Here is a 20584-nt window from a genome sequence, read left to right on the forward strand (position 1 = left end):
GTTAGAACTCACAACACCATGAGGCATGATCTCTGTCTGCCATGGATTCTGCAATCATGTGTCCTGGAAAAAACTGAAACTCACATTTCCAAGCACAACTTGGTATTAAACTGGCTCATGTCTGTCTGGTTCCATTTACGAGCCAAACAGCCATTGCAAGAGCCTGGAATTGTCAATGTTAACTGGCTTTTCAATGACTTAAATTAAAGAAACTGGAATTCAATTCGGAGATTTTAATGATTATTATTCACAGAAAAATGATTCCCATCTCCCATATCCGTTACTACGAATGCGCTGCTAGTATCAACTAATATTGAGGTGGCAGAAGTGTAGCAGCTTGTGATACGAGATTGTCCTAAAAAAATCCCATAAATTACGACTTTATCACCTCCACGTTTCCATCCCTCGAAGGCAGGAAAGCCACTTTCTTTATTCTCTGTCACTCGCTTAAAATCGCTTTCCGCGACGAAACAGATTTAGAAACCAAGGCAGTACTCAAAGACTCGATAAAAACCATGGAATCACTCCAAGACGACGACGCTTCTTGGAGCTCCTCCACCAACTGGTCAATCGCCGGTGGTTCTCTCCCTAGTTCCGTCACCTTCGAGTCATCGTTTGCGCCGCTTACCGACTCCGATGAATATGAACACGACATCCATGATCCTAGCGCTGTCGGCTCCACTCCTAAATCCCCCCTTATCTTGTGCCCTACTTCACCTGATTCCACCACCCCCTGCGAGATCACCAGTAAGTCCTTCAAAGATTTACCATGATTCTATCTATTATATCTCCCATTCAGTAATTTCAGCTTTTTTTTCTTTTTTATATGAAAATTTCTGACTTTGACCAAAAAAAAAAAAACTGTTAGCGTGCAACATGATCTTACTGGATTATTGGGTTTTCCTTTTTGTGGTGAAATATTCAGCATTTTGAAGTTAAGATCAGTGAAGTGACTTGTTCTTCTTGAATTTAATTGTTTTAATTTGATGGTTAAATTCAAACAAAGATAAAGAATTTGTACAAATATCCCTTTTGTCCAAATTCTTGTATTCCTTACTCACGTTGTGTGAATCATCTTATGCTGCAGTTGCTTTTGCTCAAAAACAAGAAGTGCGACAGGTTTATGTCCGAAGTACTGCTCGAGTATACGAAATATACCATGCTCCTAAACATCAGGGCAGCAATGAGTATCTCTGTACTGTTCGCTGCGGTATTGCCTCCAGAGAGGAAGAGGTGCTTCATGCAGCCAATCTCGATGAAGCTGCTTTGGCACATCTAAAGGGAGCCAATAAAGAGTTGGATGAAAAGAGACTAAAAAATGACAGCAATTCAAACTCGAACGAAGATGATTGGGTTGAAGTGAAAGCTCCTGATACTCCTGTGCTTGATAGTGGAAGCAGTGTGCCATCAAATTTTAGTGTGAGCGCACAGGTGAAAATTTTTTTACTTGCAGATTCATCCAAGCAAAGCTCCCTTCGTTCCCCTTTTTCTTAGCATTCTATGGTGTTAACTGCTTGTTCTTGGTAATTTCAAAAGAAAAAAAATGCTCATCTTTTTAACCTATTTCCATGCAATTGGAGAAACTAATTTGTATCAACTATGAGAGGAAACTGCAGGTGAAACTGGGGCGAAAACTATTAAGAGCTTATATCTTTATACATGTTCAAAAGATTAGAATCGAGAAGCAATAATGGAATGGTTAAGAACTAAAGAAAAAAATGGGTCAAAGAAATGTAACGTTAACAAGGCAAGTTGACTTTCTCAACTTCAAAGCATGAGTAGTTTTAATTTTCAGGAGTTAGTTTGGAACATAGTTGCAACATGGAAATCTTAGTTTTAAGGGGAAAATAGGAACTTGAGAATAGTCCTTTCCTCCCCCTCTTCTTTTTCTCTCCTTTCCAAACAGGAGACTATCACAAGAGTCACAGTTAGACATAGAGTCATAGTTGTGTCTTTATTTAATCCATTGCTGATTGGTGAAAACGTTCAGGATTTATATGAAGCTACTGCTGAGATCAATGATGCAAACCCCTGCATGTCTATTACTCTCCGCTTGCTTTCACTTCAGAATAAAGGCTGTGTATGTGTTGATGAACTCTACGTGTTTGGTGATCCTGTTGAATCAGATGATTCAGAAAATGAAGTGGGTCAGATGGGAAGTGCAGGTGGAAGTTCTCTTATGGCCATGCTTGCTCCGACACTTTTGCAGTTATCTAAAACAGCATGTCTTCGCCAAATACAAAATGAAGGCAGTTTTGGCGCAAAGGAGAATGAAAAAACACAGGAAAATGGGCCAAAGACCATTGAACCATTAAATTGTGCAAACGAAATCCCGCAAGAAGGAAGACCCGGTTTAGCCAATCAGCAGGAATCAATTGCAGCAACAATTGAACTAAATCGACATGAGATCCCCCCACAACTTAAAGATGGAGAGGCCAAGGGCGATTTATCATGTGGGCATATTGAAAAATTCCTGGAACATCTTGTTTCTCGAGTCAGCAGAGTAGAAGGTCTCTTATTGAAGTTTGAAGAGAACATGCTAAAGCCCATAAGCAGTATTGATGCAAGGCTCCAGCGAGTAGAGCAGCAGCTTGAAGAACTCACTAAGAAGCCTAAGAATTCTGAATTGCCGTCTTGCACAAGATATTCTGCCCCTGAATTTTCATGCCACGATTCAGATAATTACACTCCTTATAACATTGGAAATGAATCTTCCTGCGATGATCTGTGTGAATCACGTGAGAAGGATTTTTCCTCATCTCTCCAATGTGATGAAATCATTTATTCAGTAAATGCTACTCAGTCATTCCCAAGTCTTGTAGTCACTGCTCCTGAATTTTCTAATGCTGATGATGAGGAAGATGATCATGCATCAAAAATTGATTCTCCTAAGGATAAACCAAAGCAGACTATGTCAATTGATGATGCATTAGCATCTGCCCTTGCCAGCTTCCTGTCTTCAACTTCAATTGAGCCTCAAAAATATACTCAAGCTCTTACTGTAAAAGCCCCTGATTTTTCAAATGAAGAAGACGGTAGCAGTGACAAAAAGGTGTCACCGAAATCACATTTTGGAGTAACATCTGAATCTTGCAGTCTTGACACAAGTGATGGGATGGATTCTACTATAGCATCAGTGTCCTCCAACTGTCCTTCAGAGAGAATAGTGAAGGCGACATGCTCTCTTAATGACCATGATTCTGAGCAAACAATTAAAGAAGTTGTTGAAGACTGTGAAGGACAAGTTACTTGGCATGGCACAGTGGACTGCATAGTTTCTTCAGCCAGACATGATTTGCACCAGATAGCAGGGGACGTGGGAAATGGGGAAGTTAGCAGTGGAACAAGCAAAACTTTGGTTCTTGATGAAGCTGATATTCTGAATCAATTCCTTGAAAATCATGTTGATGATGGTTCTGGTGCTGATGAGGAAGGAGTTCCTGGAGACACAGAAATTAAAGCAGAAGTCACCAAACAAGGTCTTCATGAAGAATTTCTGCAGAATGTTCTGGAATTATCGTATTCTTCTTCGGTAGTGGATTTTGAAAGTCCAATCCTGGATGTAAAGTTTACTTCTCAAGACAACTCCAATGACAAGTCTCCCCTTGAAGCCCTTTTGTTTGACATCAGTGACATGCCATTCACAGATAATGGTACTTCTTGCTCCAAGAAAAGTGATGATGGTTCTCAAGCTGGTGAAGACTTCAACTTAATTTTAGTAGGGGATGGGGAGCCAGCATGTCCTGCAACTGATGGTCATTTCTCCGTGGATTTGGATGGTGACGGTTTAAGCAGTATGCCTTTGAATTTGGAGGTCAAATACCTGGAGGATTATCATGCATGCACCAACCAGGAACTTTCGACAGCAAGTCTAATATGAAAGAGAAATGCTACTTTTGTGTCCTAATATCTTGTAACTAATCTGGTTGTCAGTTTACTCTCATTGAATCTTAATCTTGATTGTTAATCAGTGTATAGGTAGTAGCTTACTTGAAAATGCAGATTGATGGGGTTGGTAAACAGGAACTGGTTGAGAATTCTATGCTTAGCCGCCTTCTGGTTGGTGCATAAGGCTATAATTGTGGGTATGATGGATCATGGAGGATTAACACGGGATAGATTCTCTGCTTTCTGCTTATTTCTCTCCTTTGTTGGTACACTGTTTTCTTTATCTTTTAATACATTTATACACTCATATACGTTCTTTCAAGAAATTATATTTCCTTTAGTCTACCCTTGTGACGGTCTGAAGAGATTCCTCTTTAATCAATCCAAGCTTTACCATTACAAAGACGTATTTGAGGATAATACTATTACTGCTCATAGTAAAAAGCTAAGTCGTTACAAGAAAGAATAGTTAACCCCATTTTCTAACAAAGTGTAAAGAGAGTTTATTTATTTACAAAAATAATAATATAAATAAATAGATTTTAAACGAGGAGGGAGGATACCATTGCCCGCTAAGAAGAAAAAAGGCTACCCAGTAGACAGTAGGACTAGTAACAGACAAAGCCCCGCTCGTGCATTTCCAAAGTGCTTTAGCCATTTTGAAAGCGAAGAGCTTTAAGCCTTCAACAGATTGATAAACCCTCTGACTACAACCCCAACACCAAATCTAGGGTTTTTCCCAACACATACATCTCTGTCTCTCTGTCTGCAGATTGATAATTAGGGTTTACGTTTTGGGGCACGTCGTGGCCAAATGGAGGCGGCAGTGGTCGATGCTGGCTCCAAGCTTCTCAAGGCGGGACCCGCGATCCCAGATCAGGCTCCGTCCATGGTATGTTTCTTCAACACCTCGCTTCGAATAGGTAAAGAAACACCAAACGAGGAAAATTGAAAAAACAAGTAGAATTGTTTCTGAGAAAAGTCTAAGGGGACGTTGAGACCAGTTCCTGAACGGAAAAATTACAGAAGAAAGAGACAAAAACTAAAACTATTGTGCTGTTACTATCTGTTGGAACAATTGAATTTCATGGTTTGTGTGACTCCGTCTTTATAATCATGGGAATTCTTGCAGAATACAGCATTTTCATGATGCTGTCAACTTTAACGTTTTACTCACTTGGTTTTGCGGATATTGTTGAAGGATAAATCATGTCTTATACTGTATTAGAGTGTGTGTAAAAAATTAAAAAAAAAAAGTTTATGGACTCGTGTCATCAAGCGTGCTACTAGTTTTTAGTTTCTTTGGGGTGGCAATGTTGAATTTCCTTTTATTGTATGGGAGATTTTGGATTTCTTCCTCTCTGAGCCTTGACATGAAAGGAAAGTCGTTGAAACCTTGCTCTCTTTCTCTCTCTACTCCTTTAATCTCTTTCTTTTAGAAGGTTTGAATAAGTGTTGCGTCTTCTCTTAATTTTGTGTTTTCATTTTGGTTGAATTACTTGTACGGGTGTGAGGTATGGCAATTTTAATTCTTTAAATTGTGGTCAGATAATTCCTACTCAAATGAAACGCATGCTTGAAGATGGATCCTCAGCTGATAATTCAATGTTTGAAGATGTCACAATTGATCCTGTTGTGCGAGGATTCATTAGAGACTGGGATGCCATGGAAGATTTGTTGCACCATGTTCTATACACTGGCCTTGGATGGGAAGTTGGGAATGAAGGACAAATATTGTTTACAGATCCACTTGGTACTCCCAAGGTTGGCCACCTTATCTTTTTCATTCTATTCTTGCTGATCTTCAAGTTGATCTTTTTCTGACTAAAGGAAAGTATCGAACAGCATGCAGTTCGATCAAAGGTTATGTTTGCCTATTCTTGAGAAAAATAGACAATTGTAGTTTTAGGCTAAATGCAGATTTCATTTACCTGCTGTAATCCCTCATTAACTGGCTTTTAATTAGTAGAAGGGATTTGGTAACTGTTAAACCCTTTTGTAGTACCTCCTCATTTTCCCTGCCATGCCCATTTTACTTTTGTCCTAACATTCTGGCCAAATCTATTATTCTTTGAGGTTGATTACCATGTGAATAAATGCTGTAAAATTATTATACTTTATGTTTCTCCTTATAACTAATTATTTTCCAGGCTGTCAGAGAACAACTGGTGCAGTTGCTATTCGAAACTTTTAATGTCTCGGGATTTTATGCATCAGAGCAAGCAGTATTATCTCTGTATGCTGTTGGGCGTATCTCAGGTTGTACTGTTGATATTGGTCATGGGAAGATAGGTATGTGCATGAATGCATTGAAGCATGTGAGGTTTAATATTTTGGGTGCTTGGTTCTATACTCGTGTGTGTAATGGGCAAGTTAAAATCTTTTTACTCATATCAGAAAATATAAGACCAGCAGGATAACAAGTATTGAGCTCTTTCACAAATTCATAACAAAATAAATAACGGCCTTGAACATTGAGTAATTACAGGAAGTGAAAATAAAATATCTTACTGGTGAGGTATTTAGCATACCTCATAGAGTTAGAATTTAGTTGTGGACAATAGATCAGGAATCAGTTATACTTGGCTTTAAGCTGCAAAGGCTTTTTCTTATTAATGTTATTGATTTTCTGTTGTGCCATGTGGTCTTTGCCCTTGTCAACAGACATAGCTCCGGTACTTGAAGGTGCTGTCCAACACATTGCCTCAAGAAGATTTGAAATTGGAGGTATTGATTTGACAAAGTTACTTGCTCAAGAACTGGGTAAATCCAATCCTATGGTAAACTTCAGCTTCTCAGATGTTGAGAAATTAAAAGAGCAGTTCTCATGTTGTGCTGAAGATGAACTTGCTTATGACAGAACCCTTAAATCATGTGAGACAGAGGAACATACCCTGCCTGATGGACAGGTTTGTTTTTTCTTTTTTGGTTTATTTTCCCCCTTGTTTAAGTTCCTGATTTTTATCAAAGTCCTTAATCTTACCTTGGGCCTCCTTAAAGTTTGCTGGCTCAATATCTCTCATATTATAATTTGGAGTATGTAGAAGATTGACATAAGCAGTTAATGGCTGTTATAAATTTGCATATCATACATAAGAAAAAGAAGATGAATGTTCTTAATGTGGTGCATCTGCATTTAGGATCTCCGAGTTGTTCTGTTTTTTATTGTAATACTTTTCAAATGTCAATTCAGGTGATAAGAATTGGAAGAGAAAGATTTACTGTTGGTGAGGCATTGTTTCAACCATCTATTTTGGGTTTAGAAGCTCATGGAATTGTTGAGCAGCTTGTTCGTAGTATTTCAACAGTTTCTTCTGAGAACCAGAAGCAACTGCTAGAAAATACTGTCCTTTGTGGTGGGACTACTTCTATGACTGGTAAGAATCATATCTTTTGATCCTTCTGATGTTTGGATAATGAACGAGGGTTAGTTTTGGATTGATTTAAGAGAATTGTCAATAATATGTTGCATAGGCATGCTCTTAGCAATGACATATGTTTCATTAGAATTTTAGGTGTAGTTGCTTTGATGTTAATATGTTGCATGTTGACTATTTGCTTCACCGCTGTTAACTTGTTTTACCTCTGCTTACTGCAGGTTTTGAAGATAGGTTCCAGAAAGAAGCAAGCCTGTGCTCATCAGCTATCCGTCCTTCACTAGTAAAGGTAATCTATTATGTGACCAGGTGAATTAATGCCATATTTGGCAATTCTCACACGGTGAACGAATGGGGCAAAATACATCAGTCTAAATATGTATAACTTGCTTTCTAATTGGTTGTGTTAATCTTTCTTAGTTTATGTTTGCAGCCTCCAGAATATATGCCAGAGAATTTGACAGTGTACTCAGCATGGGTGGGAGGTGCAATTCTTGCTAAAGTGGTGTTTCCACAAAATCAGCATGTAACAAAGGCAGATTATGATGAGACTGGCCCTTCTGTTGTTCATCGAAAGTGTTTTTGATTAATTTTACCTAAGTGAGCTAAGTTCTTGTTCGCAGCTTTCTGTCTGTAGTATATTAGGATACTAATGGCAGTAGAAAAACCAGGAATTGAAATTTGTGTTAACTGAGAAAGAAAATTGCACGCTTATGTTACTGATATCAGTGTAGGTGACTCAGTATTTTTTTAATTTCAAGGATCAGCATTTCCTTGGCTTGCAGCAATTGAACAAGTTAATCAGAATTGTTTTGTGCTACCTTCATTACGGTGGACCTAATTGATATATCCTCTACTTATATATGTTTCTTTTTGCCTTTAATTTATATTATGGAGGGCCTGATTTATATGATTGTGAAAAATCCCTTAAATGTATCTATCTGTTGTCCCAACAATTTCTAGTCATTCTTATACAATTAGTTTTCTAATTGAAAACAAAGGAAGAACAATGTCTGAAGGGATTGATTGAATGCTTTTGCAGCTGTTTTCCTTGTCTCAATCACTAAGGACATTTCAGTCTCTTCCCATATCCATTGCCTTAGTGAATTGACCCCGTTCCCTACTTGCAAGTCAGGCAGGACATCAGCTTAAAGAACTGCAGGCACTTATAGGTTAGCTGATGGTTGGTGTGTGCACGATCGCAACTAGCTATAGTGAGCCGAGGAACTGTTCGATCATGAGAACCATAATTACTAAGGTGAAAGACTTGAATTCATTTTGCCTCGAATGATTTTGTAGAGATTGTGGTGCAATTTTTCCGCAGGCTGAGACAATCTTTCGCACTCATGACTACGAGGCTATTGATAACGATAGTGCTCTGCTAATGGTGCCCGTACTTGAGTCCACATCACCTAGTTATGATCCTGATTCTCTATGAACGGTTCAAGTGATGTACTGAGTTGGAATTCTTCACGAGTCATGACAGCTCATCTGGCTTTGTTAGTACCATCCTACATCACCTTTGCCAACTTCGTCCGTCTTATTCATAATCGATTGGCTCCAAGGCCCCATTGGAACTTCTTTCCTACTCTTTCTGACTCTTTGTTCCTTGCTAAGATGCGGTTAACTTCTCTTCCACGTTTATTCTTCCTATGGGGCGTTAAGGACAAGTCGAAGAAAAGATGGCCCGAGGTTTGTTAATGGTACAAAAATAAACCTCCATGCTTTCTTCTCCCCTTGGACTCCACCTGCAATTTGGGATTCAAGACTTTACGTTTTATGAAGCATTTAGATTGATTGATTGAGGGACGAAACAAGCCAGATAACTTAGAAGGAAATGCACCAAGAGAACTTTAAAATCACTAGGATCGCACTTTGATTCCAGAAGGTTCCCCCCAAAAATACTAACTAAACACAACTTTGTTGTATCCTAGTTTACTTTTCACATAAACTTGGAAAAAGGGGGGAAGACTCATTTGTTCATGTACAACAAACATTGTCAGAAGAAGCACCGAAGCATCCATTGGACTTGGGGTAGGTGGTGAAGGTGTGAAACAAGTTGGGTTAAATTTCAGATTTGGTTTTTGCCTGTTAGAAATGACAGCAAAAAAGTGTCCAAATAATGAATGGTGGATTTCAGCTTGCTATTTTGGCAGCATGTTTTTCTATCCTGCTGGACATCAAGAAACTGGAGTTCAAAGCCCCAAAGCTTCAGCTGAACCAGACATTTTTGACGTTTTAAATTGCAACTTGAATAGGTTCTTTACTACCCATTAGTATCTCAACGTTTCAATCCCCAAAAGTGAACATTTCGAAATCTGACAATCTGTTATGTTCACTCTCACTCTTCATAGGCATCTGCTCTGTTTCCAAGGAGGTTCTTGCGGGGGCTATGCTCCCGAGGGGCTGTCCTGTTTTCTAAAGTTATTTCTAATCGAATGCCTGTTTCATAACCAAAATGTGATCAGATTCTTGGTCACTTCTTCATGTTTGAGTCAGATTCTTAACAACGAGATTTGGCTGCATTATCAAGAAGGCAAAAGGAAAACACTACTCCGATTGTCAATTTGTTAGATCATAGAGGTTTAAAAGGCTCTAAGGGGAAAAAAACACACTCAAAACAAATGTGATTGATGCCAATTATTTAATGGGACCCAAGCCTACAGAGCCACAGCGAACTATCAACCCAAAATCCAAAGGCTTCCCATCCGCACGTCAGAATCTGATTCATAACTTGCCCCACACAGCAAGATATAAAAGCAAGTGGACAAAGACTTGACTCACGGCATCCCGAGCCTAAGAAAGGAAAAATAATCCCCAGAAAACTACAACCATCTATGCTTCTCTCTTCTCTTTGCCCCACCCCACCTTGCCTCAAGCCAAATTGCAGGCTTTTTTTTATACAAGTCAATGGCCATAACAGAGGGAAAGAAAAATGATGAGTGCTTTTAAGGATTTTTCTTTAGAATTTCCCACAATGGATTCAAAGGAGCTGCAACATATTAATTATATATATATCAGAATGATTCATGTCTATAAAGGGTAATTATGATTCAGGATCTCAGGATTTTCCCACCAGGAATGAGAAAGAGAGAGATTGGCTGCCTTTGCTGTCATATTCTTTTGATCAATATGGAACTACACCTATATATATATATATATAGATATAGATATAGATATAGATATAGATATATCTTAATTATGCATATAGAGATTGCTGATTAATATCTAAGAGCTTAGGGGTTCCCCGCTTCCAGTAGACTCTGATAGTTGGTCCACTTCCCAACTTTGTCTGGGTGCAACCTTGTCATGCACTGGCGCGTACTCCTGCAAATTAACAAAGCATCCCTTACTGCGTCCTCAATTTTGTTCTGTCATCGTCTCCAATAATTCAACACAAAATGTTTGCAAAATATCATAAACACTAGTGAAATCAACAGCATTTTTTTCTTTACAAAAGATATGTTATACCTCCATTTTCCTGATAAGTTCTTCGGCTGTATCTGCAATAACCACAATATGTCTCGCAGAACTGTCAATGAAGCCTTCTTCAACTCCCTTGTCAAATAAATCAAGCAAGCAGTTGTAATATCCGTCGACATTCAACAATCCAACCTGTTAGAGAATTCAAAATCAGATGAAAACACCCATAGATTTCTTTATTTTAAATTGCAAGAAATAATAAAAGAAAGGGAGGACCAAACGTACGGGCTTCTCATGGATTCCTAACTGAGACCAGGTTATCATCTCTAACAGCTCTTCCATGGTACCATAACCTCCTGAGCACGTTACAGTTTTGATTCAAGTTTGTTTAAAGAAAATTTATACTAATACAGTTATCCGAGAAATATGGGAAATTTATAGGAAAGATCACCAGGAAGTGCAATGAAAGCTTCAGCATGTTTTGCCATTTCTGACTTTCTTTGATGCATGTCTGCAACTGTTTTCAATTCTCCAACAGTTTCCCCGGATATCTGCAATGAAGTCTTTTTTTTCCTTTTTAAGTGAATAGCTTTCACCTTCATTTTTTGAGAGGCAAAAATTAAGTAAAGCATGCAAAATGAGGAATAATGGAATATAGGCAGTATAGTACCTCTTGGGGCAAAAGAGCTCTAGGAATCACTCTACAGGAACCCAAAAGGAAAATAGGTAAAATTTTCCCACAAGACCGCAAAGAGGATATTTATACATATACATACTGATAGACATGCAAGTTCAGAAATAAAAGGTGTACCCAAGTACATGACAACCACCGTTAAAGACAGTCTGAGAGATCAATCCCATTAGACCTACACTTCCTCCACCATAGACCAAATCAATCTTTCTTTCAACCTAGGGTCAAAGAAACATCAATCAATATTACACATGATCAGATGTCAAAGCATGTACGAGAGTGGTTGGAATATACATGCATGCAAAATCTCTCCTAAGCTTTGAGGACATGGAAAATTAATGAAACAAATGAAAGAATTTCCTGGTTGGAACATTAGTATGGTTAGAGTGCTACCAGCTGTTTACCAAGCTCGAGAGCTGCATCACCGAAAGAAGCCTTGTATCCAGCATTACTACCACAGAAAACGCATATTTTCTTGAACCTCCTTTTCATTTCATTTGCGGTGGATGTTCCTTCTCTTTCCATTTCTCCCAGAAGGTTGTGTGCAAAGAAAAGAGTAGAAAAAGAAATGATATGTGAGAAAGAGACACAGGGAACTACAAATGCAGAAGAGATCAGTGTTTGAAGGAAGCAGATGGAGACACCCCTGCTTCTGAACCTCTAACCCCTTTTATCACAATCATTCACGAACACTTCCTTTTGTCTGGTTAAACAGTTACCTTTATGTTGGAGAAGAGCCCAACAAAAGCCCATCTCCATCCTTTACCTTCCCTCTAAGTAATCATTCCCCCCCTTCTCTCTCTCCCCGATAAACCGTTTTTTAGTAATTTAGAATCCTGAATTTAGCCATGCCCTTACCATTTTTGTCCATATGTCAATCATAACACTTGCATCTTGGGGCTTCGCACTTGCATTTTGGTCATTCAATCTGTCTCAGTCGCATCTTAGTGGGCCAAAAATCCATAATCTGAATGCCTGAAGGGACATTGCATTTTCATTGCGTTTCAGTTAAGTTTAAGGTGTGTGTGTACATAAATTGATAAATTATATATACAGATATAGATATAATAAAGAGAGAGAGAGAGAGAGGAAGGATAAGTTATTTCTTCATTGCATAAAATAGAAAATTTAACCATAATTATATCTTAACCAGATTCAAATTTGATATATATAGTCTCATTTCCCTTCATTGTTTTATTAGTGACTAATGCTACATTTTTATTTGGTTATGCTTTATCCAAAAAAACCCAAAAAAATATGATGAATAATTAGTTGATGATGCCTATGCCCTGAGTGAAGTCAATATCCATTAGACTCTCATTGAATTCATATTCTTATCCTCCATATTCTTCAATTTCATATTAGTTAATTTATCATCACCCACCCCCTTATATTTTAATTAGATGAAAAAGGAAATAACATGATGCTTTTTTTAATATTTTTTCCTTCAATAATTAGATGATGATAGGCTATTACTAGGAATCTATTAGATGATCATTCGACTACCTGTTAAAGAAAAAAAAAGGTACATTTGGACCCCCTAATCTTCTTATTAATTAGAAATATATGTAATGGATTTGAGATGACATGATCCCACCAAACTTATTTGCTTTCATCTAATACTTTGATGAAAACAAAAACAAAAAAAAGTGGATTGTTCTCTCGGGATTCAAACAATCATTATATTGTTCCTTTGCCCATAACAGGTTCCAACATTCTCAAAACCAAGGACGAAGTTGCACATTAGGCGTCTAGACAAAAGGCCAAAGAATTAGACTGATTTGGGTTCGGAATGACAAGAAACCTGAATTCAAAGAGTACCCTCTTCAATCAACAGGGTCCCCCCATATCTGTCTGCCCAAGCTTCATTTTTATTGTGAAATAAAAGGCAAAGAAGCTGGTGGTTGGGACGTTCTTGCTTTTGTCCTCCCTCTCCCTGATAATGCTTTGGTACACATGTGAACTCTAAACCAATGTAGTTCGTACCCATTCCTTGGCACTTTGTGTTTTGTCATGCTTAGCTCCCCATTAAACTAATTCATTGAATACGAGGGGAGTAGTTTTCCCATTGTTTAGTACCATTACAAAACTCCTTACTCAGTGGGCAAATGTAGTTTCTGTAATGTATCAATTTGACAATTTTTTAGTATCATAATTTGAAGAGAATCAGAAGTTTCTTGATTTCATTATCCTAATAGACACCATGCAAAAAGCCATGCACACTCTTATTCAAGCTTAATTTTGTCTATGAATTAGGGCCATAGGCCCACTGTTGCCTGGTTATAGCCTATGCATACTAGGCACCGAAAGTGCTTAGAATTTGTTAATTAAGTATAATTTACATGCATTTATGGGTAGCAAACACTTAATTTGGTTAAGAAATTCTTTTAATTAAATCAATTGAAAATGATCGATGATGAAATTTTAACCGATTAATCAATTAATTGAATTAATTAAAATTTTTATAATAGTATTGTTATATATGTTATAATAATACAATATGTTTATATAATAATATAAAAAAGTTAAAGTTTGAATAAAAGAAATGTTGAAACAACAAACTCCTAATTGATTTTTATTCAACTTGCACAGAAAAAGGTCATTTTCAAGGGCATAAAGAAGAGACATCTAACTGAATTAAGCATTTCAACATAAAAATAATTGATTTTTCAATTTACAGAAGTCAGAAGCAACCACTTTTAACAGATTAATTAATGAATAAGGGTTTGTCCGCTTGTCCTTTCAGGTTGTGCAAGGTGGAGAAACTTTCCCCTGGTAAGATAATCTAACGTTAGAACACGAAGCCTCTGCAATATCTTCTTCTTGTGGTGCTAAAGCCACATTTTGCAAGAAAATGCCTCGGCAAGGAAAGCTCTGGCTGCAATCGAATTTCATTGCCACGTTAGAGGCACTGGTTCCTCTGATGTTTTGGTAAAGCACGTTGCTCACTTGCACAGCTGACTCCTGGCAATTCAGTAGACATGGTTAATGCTCTGATATACATGTTTGTAATCTCAAGGTGAAAGGGGTTAATGGCTTGTTTCTTTTTTACCTGTTTGGAGCATGGATTTCGTTGATCACAATAGTTTTGATCGATAATTATGGGATTGCTGACGTTGTGCATCACAATATTTTGGAATTTGATGTTCTTGGCATACCCTGATCCTCCCTAAAGACAAATTACACCGAGTGAACATACTGTAATCTGAAGTTCGAAACTATATATATTAATTCCGTTGGCAGTTCTCATCTTTGTCATCCCAAAATTTAGGTAAACAAATTCTCAGGCAAGTCAACAAGGTAGTAGAAAATTGTTAAATCTAGGTTATCTGTGAAGTTAGAGGTAGAAACAAGAGGTAGTTGGCTTGTTGAAATCATTATTACCAGAAACCAATTTTCATCCCTAATTCACAGTTTACCAGTTTAACTTTTCCTTTTGTTTGGTGAGTTTTCCAGGAGCCCTCAAGTTCTTGTATCTGTTCGTAATCTATTGCAAATATTGCGGCTTAATTGGAGCAACCCTTTTTTCCTTCTTGATGGATCAATTAGAGCAACCTTAGGATCCTACTCAGCGAACCATTTTAGCAGAGTTAAGCCAAGATTTCAAACAGATTTTCAACTTTTTTGACTAAAAATCAAAGTGCCCAATTTTTTTGTAGCGTTCAATCAAGTTTTCCTTTGTTACTTGCAGCTGAAACCATTTATTTACAAAATTCTACAGCAATCAAAGAATTTTAGTCTCACTCAAAAGAAAGTTCGTACCTGCCAAGTCTTTATTCTCACTCCGTTGGTGGTTCCTGAAAGTTTTGCTTTATTCACTATTACATCGGACACATAAGCTGCAGAATTTCCAGCTCCTAAGCTGCCAATGCTGAAAGAACAACAAATTGCAGTAAAATCCCATCAGGAAATTTACTCCATCAATTACCATGTATCTCAATGCAGAAACAAGAAAGTTGAAATCAAGTAGGTCAAAAGTTTGATTGACTAGTGTTGAATTCGAGACCTGATTCCATGGCCCGGTCCACAAGTTATACCCGTGGCGCGGACAAGTTTGGAGCCGCTCACTATGGAGATGCAGTCATCACCTGCAATTGCATCAGATGAATTGTTCAGCAAAAAAGTTGTTGAAGTTTTAGAAGTCCCCTGATTAATTCAAGCGCTGTCTTTTATCTGGTAAAGTAACTTGATTGCCTGGATCAGTTACCTGTCCTGATGACACAGTTCTTGATGCTAATATTCTGGGTTTCAGTGACATGGATTCCATCGGTGTTGGGGCTGTTTCCAGGTGCGGTCACGAAAAGATTAAAGACTTTCACATTGACACATTTTTGAAATGTAAGATGCATTTGCTGTGCATTTTTTATCCGCAGTCCTGCCACTTTCAGGTTACTGCATTCATAGAAGGTTACAGCCTGCAAAAACAGTTTTGTTTAGTATTACTATATTAAACAATTATATCTCCAAATATCAGATAGTTTAAGGCAATTATATGTAAAAGAATGAGAAAGGGTGTGAAACTTACTGTTGGTGCATCCTTGCAAGGCTGCAAAATGATAAAACAAAAACAGAGTAATGGAAGAAGCATTAGCTGTTTACTGATATAAATTGACAAAATTTTAATTTGGAAATTTAATCTGATGCAAAATGACATACGAGGGCTTTGTTGATCTTGCAGGACTTTTCCCACCATTTTCTGCCATTCCCATTGATGATGCCTCCACCTTCTACTCTTAAATTTTGAACATTATTAAAGTAAAGCCATCGTCTCCCATGTTTTTGGTAATCAGAGTGATCAACGGAGGCTTTAATTGTTCCATAGATCTATCATGTTAAAAATATATATATATATATATATATATATATATATATATATATATATATATATATATATATATATATAGGAAAAATGTTAATGGAGTGATTTAACATTTCATCTTATGACTGAATGTATATAGTAGTATGTGTGCGTGGGAGATTGTTTATGTATGAGCATCTGAGGCAAGCATGCATGCATGCATACATGCATGCCAAATCTCACCTTCAACACAAGAGCAGATTTGCAAGGTCCTGAGAAATCAATTGGCTTAAGACGATAAATCTTGTTCCTAGGAACCACCAGAACAGCTCCTTGAGAAGAAGAACAAGCATACTTCCAAGCTTTCTTAAATGCCTGAACACAAATGTCAACCAATGAATTCTGTCTGACTCCCAGGATGGTGGTGATCAAAGGGAAAACAGAGCACATAAAAGAAAAAGGATGGTAGAAAAATAGAGTTGAAGTGAAAAAATAATCCTTCCTTATTAAAAGGGTACCTGGGAATCGTCTCTTCCATTAGCTTTAGCTCCAAAATCATCTACATTCACTACCTTTGAAGACACCGGGGCACGCGCTCTGGCAAGCCTAGGCCTAATCTCATTATTATAGTTGAACAGATTTGCAGAGTTGGGATTATGGTAGTTTCCTTGGTTGGAAACGCCAAAAGTACGAAAATATGGATGATATGTTGTTGGGCGATAACCATGGCCTTGACGAAAATCATTGTGAAATGGGTCCTCTCTGTAACTGCCAAAACAGGAGGACAAAGAGATTAATGTAATGAGAAGTGGGAGACAATGGCTTTGTAGGAACATTCTGATCTTCACTTTTAGAAGAGAGACAAAAGACAATCTTATATTGATATGCAAAAGGAGCTATGAATTGATTATGCTTTGTCATTAAGTGCACACATATATTTATAGGAAAGGGTTGGGAGTTGCTGTTCGACAATGATATGTTGAGAGAGAGAGAGAGAGAGAGAGAGATGTGTTTGTGGAGAAGCAATGGCAGTTTAGGTCTGAGAGAATGCTCATGAAGTCAGAGAAGGTATGGATTAAGAGATTCGAGAAATTGAGACGAAAGCGTTACTTGGCTGCGTCTAGGCTATTTCTTTATTCACATTTCAACTAATGGAGAAACTCGAAAAGCTTTAGTTAGTTGTTGTTTTGTGCTTGTTTACCAACATACATGCCTTCTTCTGAATTCTGGCACATGTGTACAGTCATACATATGCAGCTGACATATTGGATTCATTTCGGTTCAAATCCATGCATGCATGCATGCTTGCCATACACATGCCTCATACACTTCTAATGCTTCCCTGCCATCCCTTCCTGTCAGCAAAGAAAAATCAGATATGTGCTACTGGATGTGCATTTTACATTAGGATGCGTTAGGTGCAGTTCTTCACATTTTTGTCAAGCTTCGGGTATGGAGTTTTGGTATTAATCCACCTATTCTTTGTTAGAAAAAAGCACCTGATAATATACAATTTGACCATCTGATCAGGCCAAAGAGCAGTTATTGGAAAGTCCTCAATTTTGACTACTAGCTAGCTACTAGTTTATTTAATGTGAACAATTAACAGATTTTTTTCCAAACATCTATGTCAAACATTTCCTCATCATCATTGTTCAATTGAAGATCTAATCCCACTTTCTAAGCCCACTAAGATTACATTAATGGGGTTTTACTCTTGTTTTACGGGCTGTAGAAACAATATTGGTTTCACATAAACAGACCAAGACTCTCCTAGAGCCAGTCATGTCAACCAACAAGGAGCCCTTCTATATTTACTCAATCTCTTCTGTTGATTGAAATCATTAATGCACAAATTAAGGCAATATATTTGGTGTCCCAAAAACTATCACATGATTAAGATATGGTATATAGATATACTATAATCTTATACTTATAGAAACAAATTAAAGCATGGTTTTCTTGTATTAGTTACTATATATATATACATATATCTTGCCAACAAGAGGTTTGTCAACTTCGATCCTCTCTCCTGAAATTCTTGCCTGATAAAACTCAAAAACTATGTGCATGCATACATATATATTCATGCACCGGATGACTTTATGATCACCATGTGTACATGTCATTATTATATCAAAACTTCAAAGAGAAAGAGGGGGAGGGCCTTGGTTTGGTTGGGTGAGTGAGAGAAGTTAGCACCATGTAGGTGATTTAGCCGTTAGTGTAAGGGAAATTGCAAAAAGAAGGTAAGATTGCGGTGAGAGAATGGGATTTGCGTGTGCTTCGAGGGGTGGAGAGAAAGAAAGGAAAAACATGACCCTTCATGCTTTACCGTGGTGTGTTTGAATTCTGAAAGCAGAGAGGAGAGATGGGAGTATTGTTCGGTTTGGTGTGTCGAGTGATCTCAAGTCTTACGGTGACTTTGGGTTGTGGTGTTTTTTCCATTTCAAGGAGGCTTCTGGTTTTCATGACATAATAATCCAAAGGCAAGACTTTCACTTCACCACTTTCAATTTAGTTATAAGCCGTTATAACGTATGTATGTGGTATATATGCATTCACAAATGTGGTTTCACGTAGTCTATGAGTTGGTTATTTTAGAAAATATACACGATTTCCATATTTCTTTTTGTATGATTGGAAAAATTAACAAAAGCAGTCATAATGCTTCTTTCGAGTAGGATTGCTTTTCTTTTGGAATAATTGGGAATAACGCAGTAATATTAACCGCTTTTTAATCTAAAAACAACTGGGAAGCTTGTACAAAATCTATACAATTAAGGGTTAACTACCCTTTTAGATTTGAAAGTTGATGATGGAGTTTAAAGTCAAAGCATGGGATACACCAAACATTGACCCTCCCCCTAGTAGATAGATTTGAATTGATTAATGCCATTTGGCATCCAAAGTTCCAAACTGCCAACCTCTCTTAACTAGAACTAGAATACCGTCATGCAAACCTCATAAAACCCAATAAAGAAGAGAGAGATGCAAGAATTTGGTAACCGGTTGCAGAGGTTTAGGCAAAAAGAACATGGCGGAAATGGTGGACCAAATACGGGATAAACTAAAACGAGAAAGTAGATTATTTTCTACTAGTATGCAACGAATCAAACAGGTGATAATGACCTAGTGGAAATAATGGTGTCCTTGGGGCCATTGTTCGTCCATCGGAGCTTTTTTCAAGTATGCCATTGAGTGTTATATTACCCCTTGATTGAAGATTCGTAATAGAAACATATGATGTCACGGTTCAAATCAACTTGTAAAATATTATTCATTTTGATTTCATGATTTTATCTCAAAAAAATTAAAAATATTTTAAATTTTTAAATATTTAATCTCACTCTTACACATATCTGATATTAAATTTATAATTTCTTATGAAAATCGTGGCACATGACCATGTAGAAACCTACCGGAGAGATATTGGCTACGGCAAAAAACACATGGTGGTCGTGGATTGCATATATATTACATTTTAGATTTGCAAACGTATCACCAAAACTGATCCTGATTTTAGAGATGGGATTTGTCCCAAGGCTCTGATCTTAAGAAATTCGGTAAGAATTTATGAAAGGTGTTGATAGGAGAGGGAGTATGACAAAGGGATTTGCATGTGCATTTTGGTGGTGGTGGTGGAAAGAGAAGGCAGGCAGTAATGATAGACTTTGCATCGGTGTGTATTGGAAATGGAGGCAGAGTGACAATAGATTGTTTAGTCCGTCAAGTCTTCTGGTAACTTGGACTTTTGGTCTCTACGAGATTTCTTGTTTTCGTGACATAATAATCCAAAGGCAAGGCTTAAGAAAAAAAAAAAAAAAAAGCCAAAATTGAAAGTTGAAACTACATCACCTTATTTTATGGTACTAATAAAATTGGTAAATTAAAGTCAAGAGGATGATGAGTCACGTGGGCCTTTTTGAAAGCCTATTAGGCTACAAACAGGTGTGGACGATTTGGGACCCAATACCTTTTAGGCTATGAACGTATGAGTTAGTGGACCCAAAGCCTTCCTTTATAGAGGTGAATACAACTGATCAAAATCGAAATAATTAAGCAACTCAATGGATTTAGAAATTTGAAATTAATTTAATTTCTGTCAGAAATCAATTACAAGAATAAGTTTTTTTGATTTATTGAATTTATTTTCATATCTAAAATTAATAATCCCATCCAACAAGCTGATTCTAAAATTATATATATACCATATAATATTTTTCTTATTTATTAACGCGCAGTACAGCTTGCTGAATTCCTAATAACCTATGCTTTTTTCTTCTTCTTCAAAGGGGTTCGACGCTTGCCTAGTCCCCATGACCATGGCCTCCCCAACTCGCGGCCAAGTGCTGCCTAAACCCATCTTCTTATCCTCTTTTTCGTCTTCCTTCGTGCCCGGCATAG

The 20584-nt window shown here is 37.4% G+C and overlaps 4 protein-coding genes across 6 annotated transcripts; 2 read left to right on the forward strand and 2 right to left on the reverse strand.

The window, feature by feature from the left end:
• The first annotated feature begins 278 nt into the window (after positions 1-278).
• LOC18614617 (40S ribosomal protein S27) lies at positions 279-4214 on the forward strand. The gene is made up of 3 exons (XM_007052449.3): positions 279-747; positions 1088-1431; positions 1991-4214. The coding sequence occupies exons 1-3, from the start codon at positions 516-518 to the stop codon at positions 3878-3880; spliced, it is 2466 nt and encodes an 821-aa protein (XP_007052511.3). The 5' UTR covers positions 279-515; the 3' UTR covers positions 3881-4214.
• A 217-nt stretch (positions 4215-4431) lies between these two features.
• ARP7 (actin-related protein 7) lies at positions 4432-8053 on the forward strand. The gene is made up of 7 exons (XM_018122336.2): positions 4432-4780; positions 5437-5652; positions 6039-6180; positions 6553-6797; positions 7082-7265; positions 7487-7554; positions 7699-8053. Exons 1-7 carry the CDS (start codon positions 4703-4705, stop codon positions 7849-7851), a joined length of 1086 nt encoding a protein of 361 aa, XP_017977825.1. The 5' UTR covers positions 4432-4702; the 3' UTR covers positions 7852-8053.
• Positions 8054-10208: 2155 nt separating this feature from the next.
• LOC18614620 (cytokinin riboside 5'-monophosphate phosphoribohydrolase LOG1-like) lies at positions 10209-12136 on the reverse strand. Of its 3 annotated transcripts, none has more exons than XM_007052453.3 (7): positions 11773-12136; positions 11500-11597; positions 11359-11389; positions 11140-11284; positions 10974-11044; positions 10737-10880; positions 10209-10592 (listed from the first exon to the last, which is right to left on the reverse strand). In XM_007052453.3, the coding sequence occupies exons 1-7, from the start codon at positions 11902-11904 to the stop codon at positions 10494-10496; spliced, it is 720 nt and encodes a 239-aa protein (XP_007052515.1). In that variant the 5' UTR covers positions 11905-12136; the 3' UTR covers positions 10209-10493. The 3 variants fall into 3 exon arrangements, with proteins under 3 accessions (XP_007052515.1, XP_007052516.1, XP_017977837.1); XM_007052454.3 differs by having other exon boundaries at positions 11140-11239; positions 11773-12129; XM_018122348.2 differs by having other exon boundaries at positions 11140-11251; positions 11773-12128.
• Positions 12137-13946: 1810 nt separating this feature from the next.
• On the reverse strand, positions 13947-17051 carry QRT2 (Pectin lyase-like superfamily protein). Its single transcript, XM_018116256.2, has 9 exons — positions 16696-17051; positions 16421-16552; positions 16036-16203; positions 15905-15925; positions 15587-15794; positions 15386-15467; positions 15142-15250; positions 14432-14548; positions 13947-14343 (listed from the first exon to the last, which is right to left on the reverse strand). The coding sequence occupies exons 1-9, from the start codon at positions 17011-17013 to the stop codon at positions 14122-14124; spliced, it is 1377 nt and encodes a 458-aa protein (XP_017971745.2). The 5' UTR covers positions 17014-17051; the 3' UTR covers positions 13947-14121.
• Between the last annotated feature and the right edge of the window lie 3533 nt (positions 17052-20584).

Source organism: Theobroma cacao, chromosome 1 (assembly GCF_053813885.1).
Source record: "Theobroma cacao isolate CCN51 chromosome 1, ASM5381388v1, whole genome shotgun sequence".
Taxonomy (NCBI): domain Eukaryota; kingdom Viridiplantae; phylum Streptophyta; class Magnoliopsida; order Malvales; family Malvaceae; genus Theobroma; species Theobroma cacao.

Bases quoted from the DNA above. Each gene is read 5' to 3' on its own strand.
- ARP7 (XM_018122336.2), top strand. From the start codon at position 4,703: ATGGAGGCGGCAGTGGTCGATGCTGGCTCCAAGCTTCTCAAGGCGGGA. The intron at 4,781-5,436 runs GTATGTTTCTTC...AATTGTGGTCAG, and splicing joins CAGATCAGGCTCCGTCCATG to ATAATTCCTACTCAAATGAA. The intron at 7,555-7,698 runs GTAATCTATTAT...TTATGTTTGCAG, and splicing joins TCCGTCCTTCACTAGTAAAG to CCTCCAGAATATATGCCAGA.
- LOC18614617 (XM_007052449.3), top strand. From the start codon at position 516: ATGGAATCACTCCAAGACGACGACGCTTCTTGGAGCTCCTCCACCAAC. The intron at 748-1,087 runs GTAAGTCCTTCA...CTTATGCTGCAG, and splicing joins CACCCCCTGCGAGATCACCA to TTGCTTTTGCTCAAAAACAA. The intron at 1,432-1,990 runs GTGAAAATTTTT...GAAAACGTTCAG, and splicing joins ATTTTAGTGTGAGCGCACAG to GATTTATATGAAGCTACTGC.
- QRT2 (XM_018116256.2), bottom strand. From the start codon at position 17,013: ATGTTCCTACAAAGCCATTGTCTCCCACTTCTCATTACATTAATCTCT. The intron at 15,251-15,385 runs GTCTCGAATTCA...TTGTTCTTTCAG, and splicing joins GGACCGGGCCATGGAATCAG to CATTGGCAGCTTAGGAGCTG. The intron at 14,549-15,141 runs GTACGAACTTTC...ATTTGTCTTTAG, and splicing joins TGAGAATAAAGACTTGGCAG to GGAGGATCAGGGTATGCCAA.
- LOC18614620 (XM_007052453.3), bottom strand. From the start codon at position 11,904: ATGGAAAGAGAAGGAACATCCACCGCAAATGAAATGAAAAGGAGGTTC. The intron at 11,390-11,499 runs GTACACCTTTTA...GGGTTCCTGTAG, and splicing joins GGTGGTTGTCATGTACTTGG to AGTGATTCCTAGAGCTCTTT. The intron at 11,045-11,139 runs GTGATCTTTCCT...TAACGTGCTCAG, and splicing joins AGCTTTCATTGCACTTCCTG to GAGGTTATGGTACCATGGAA.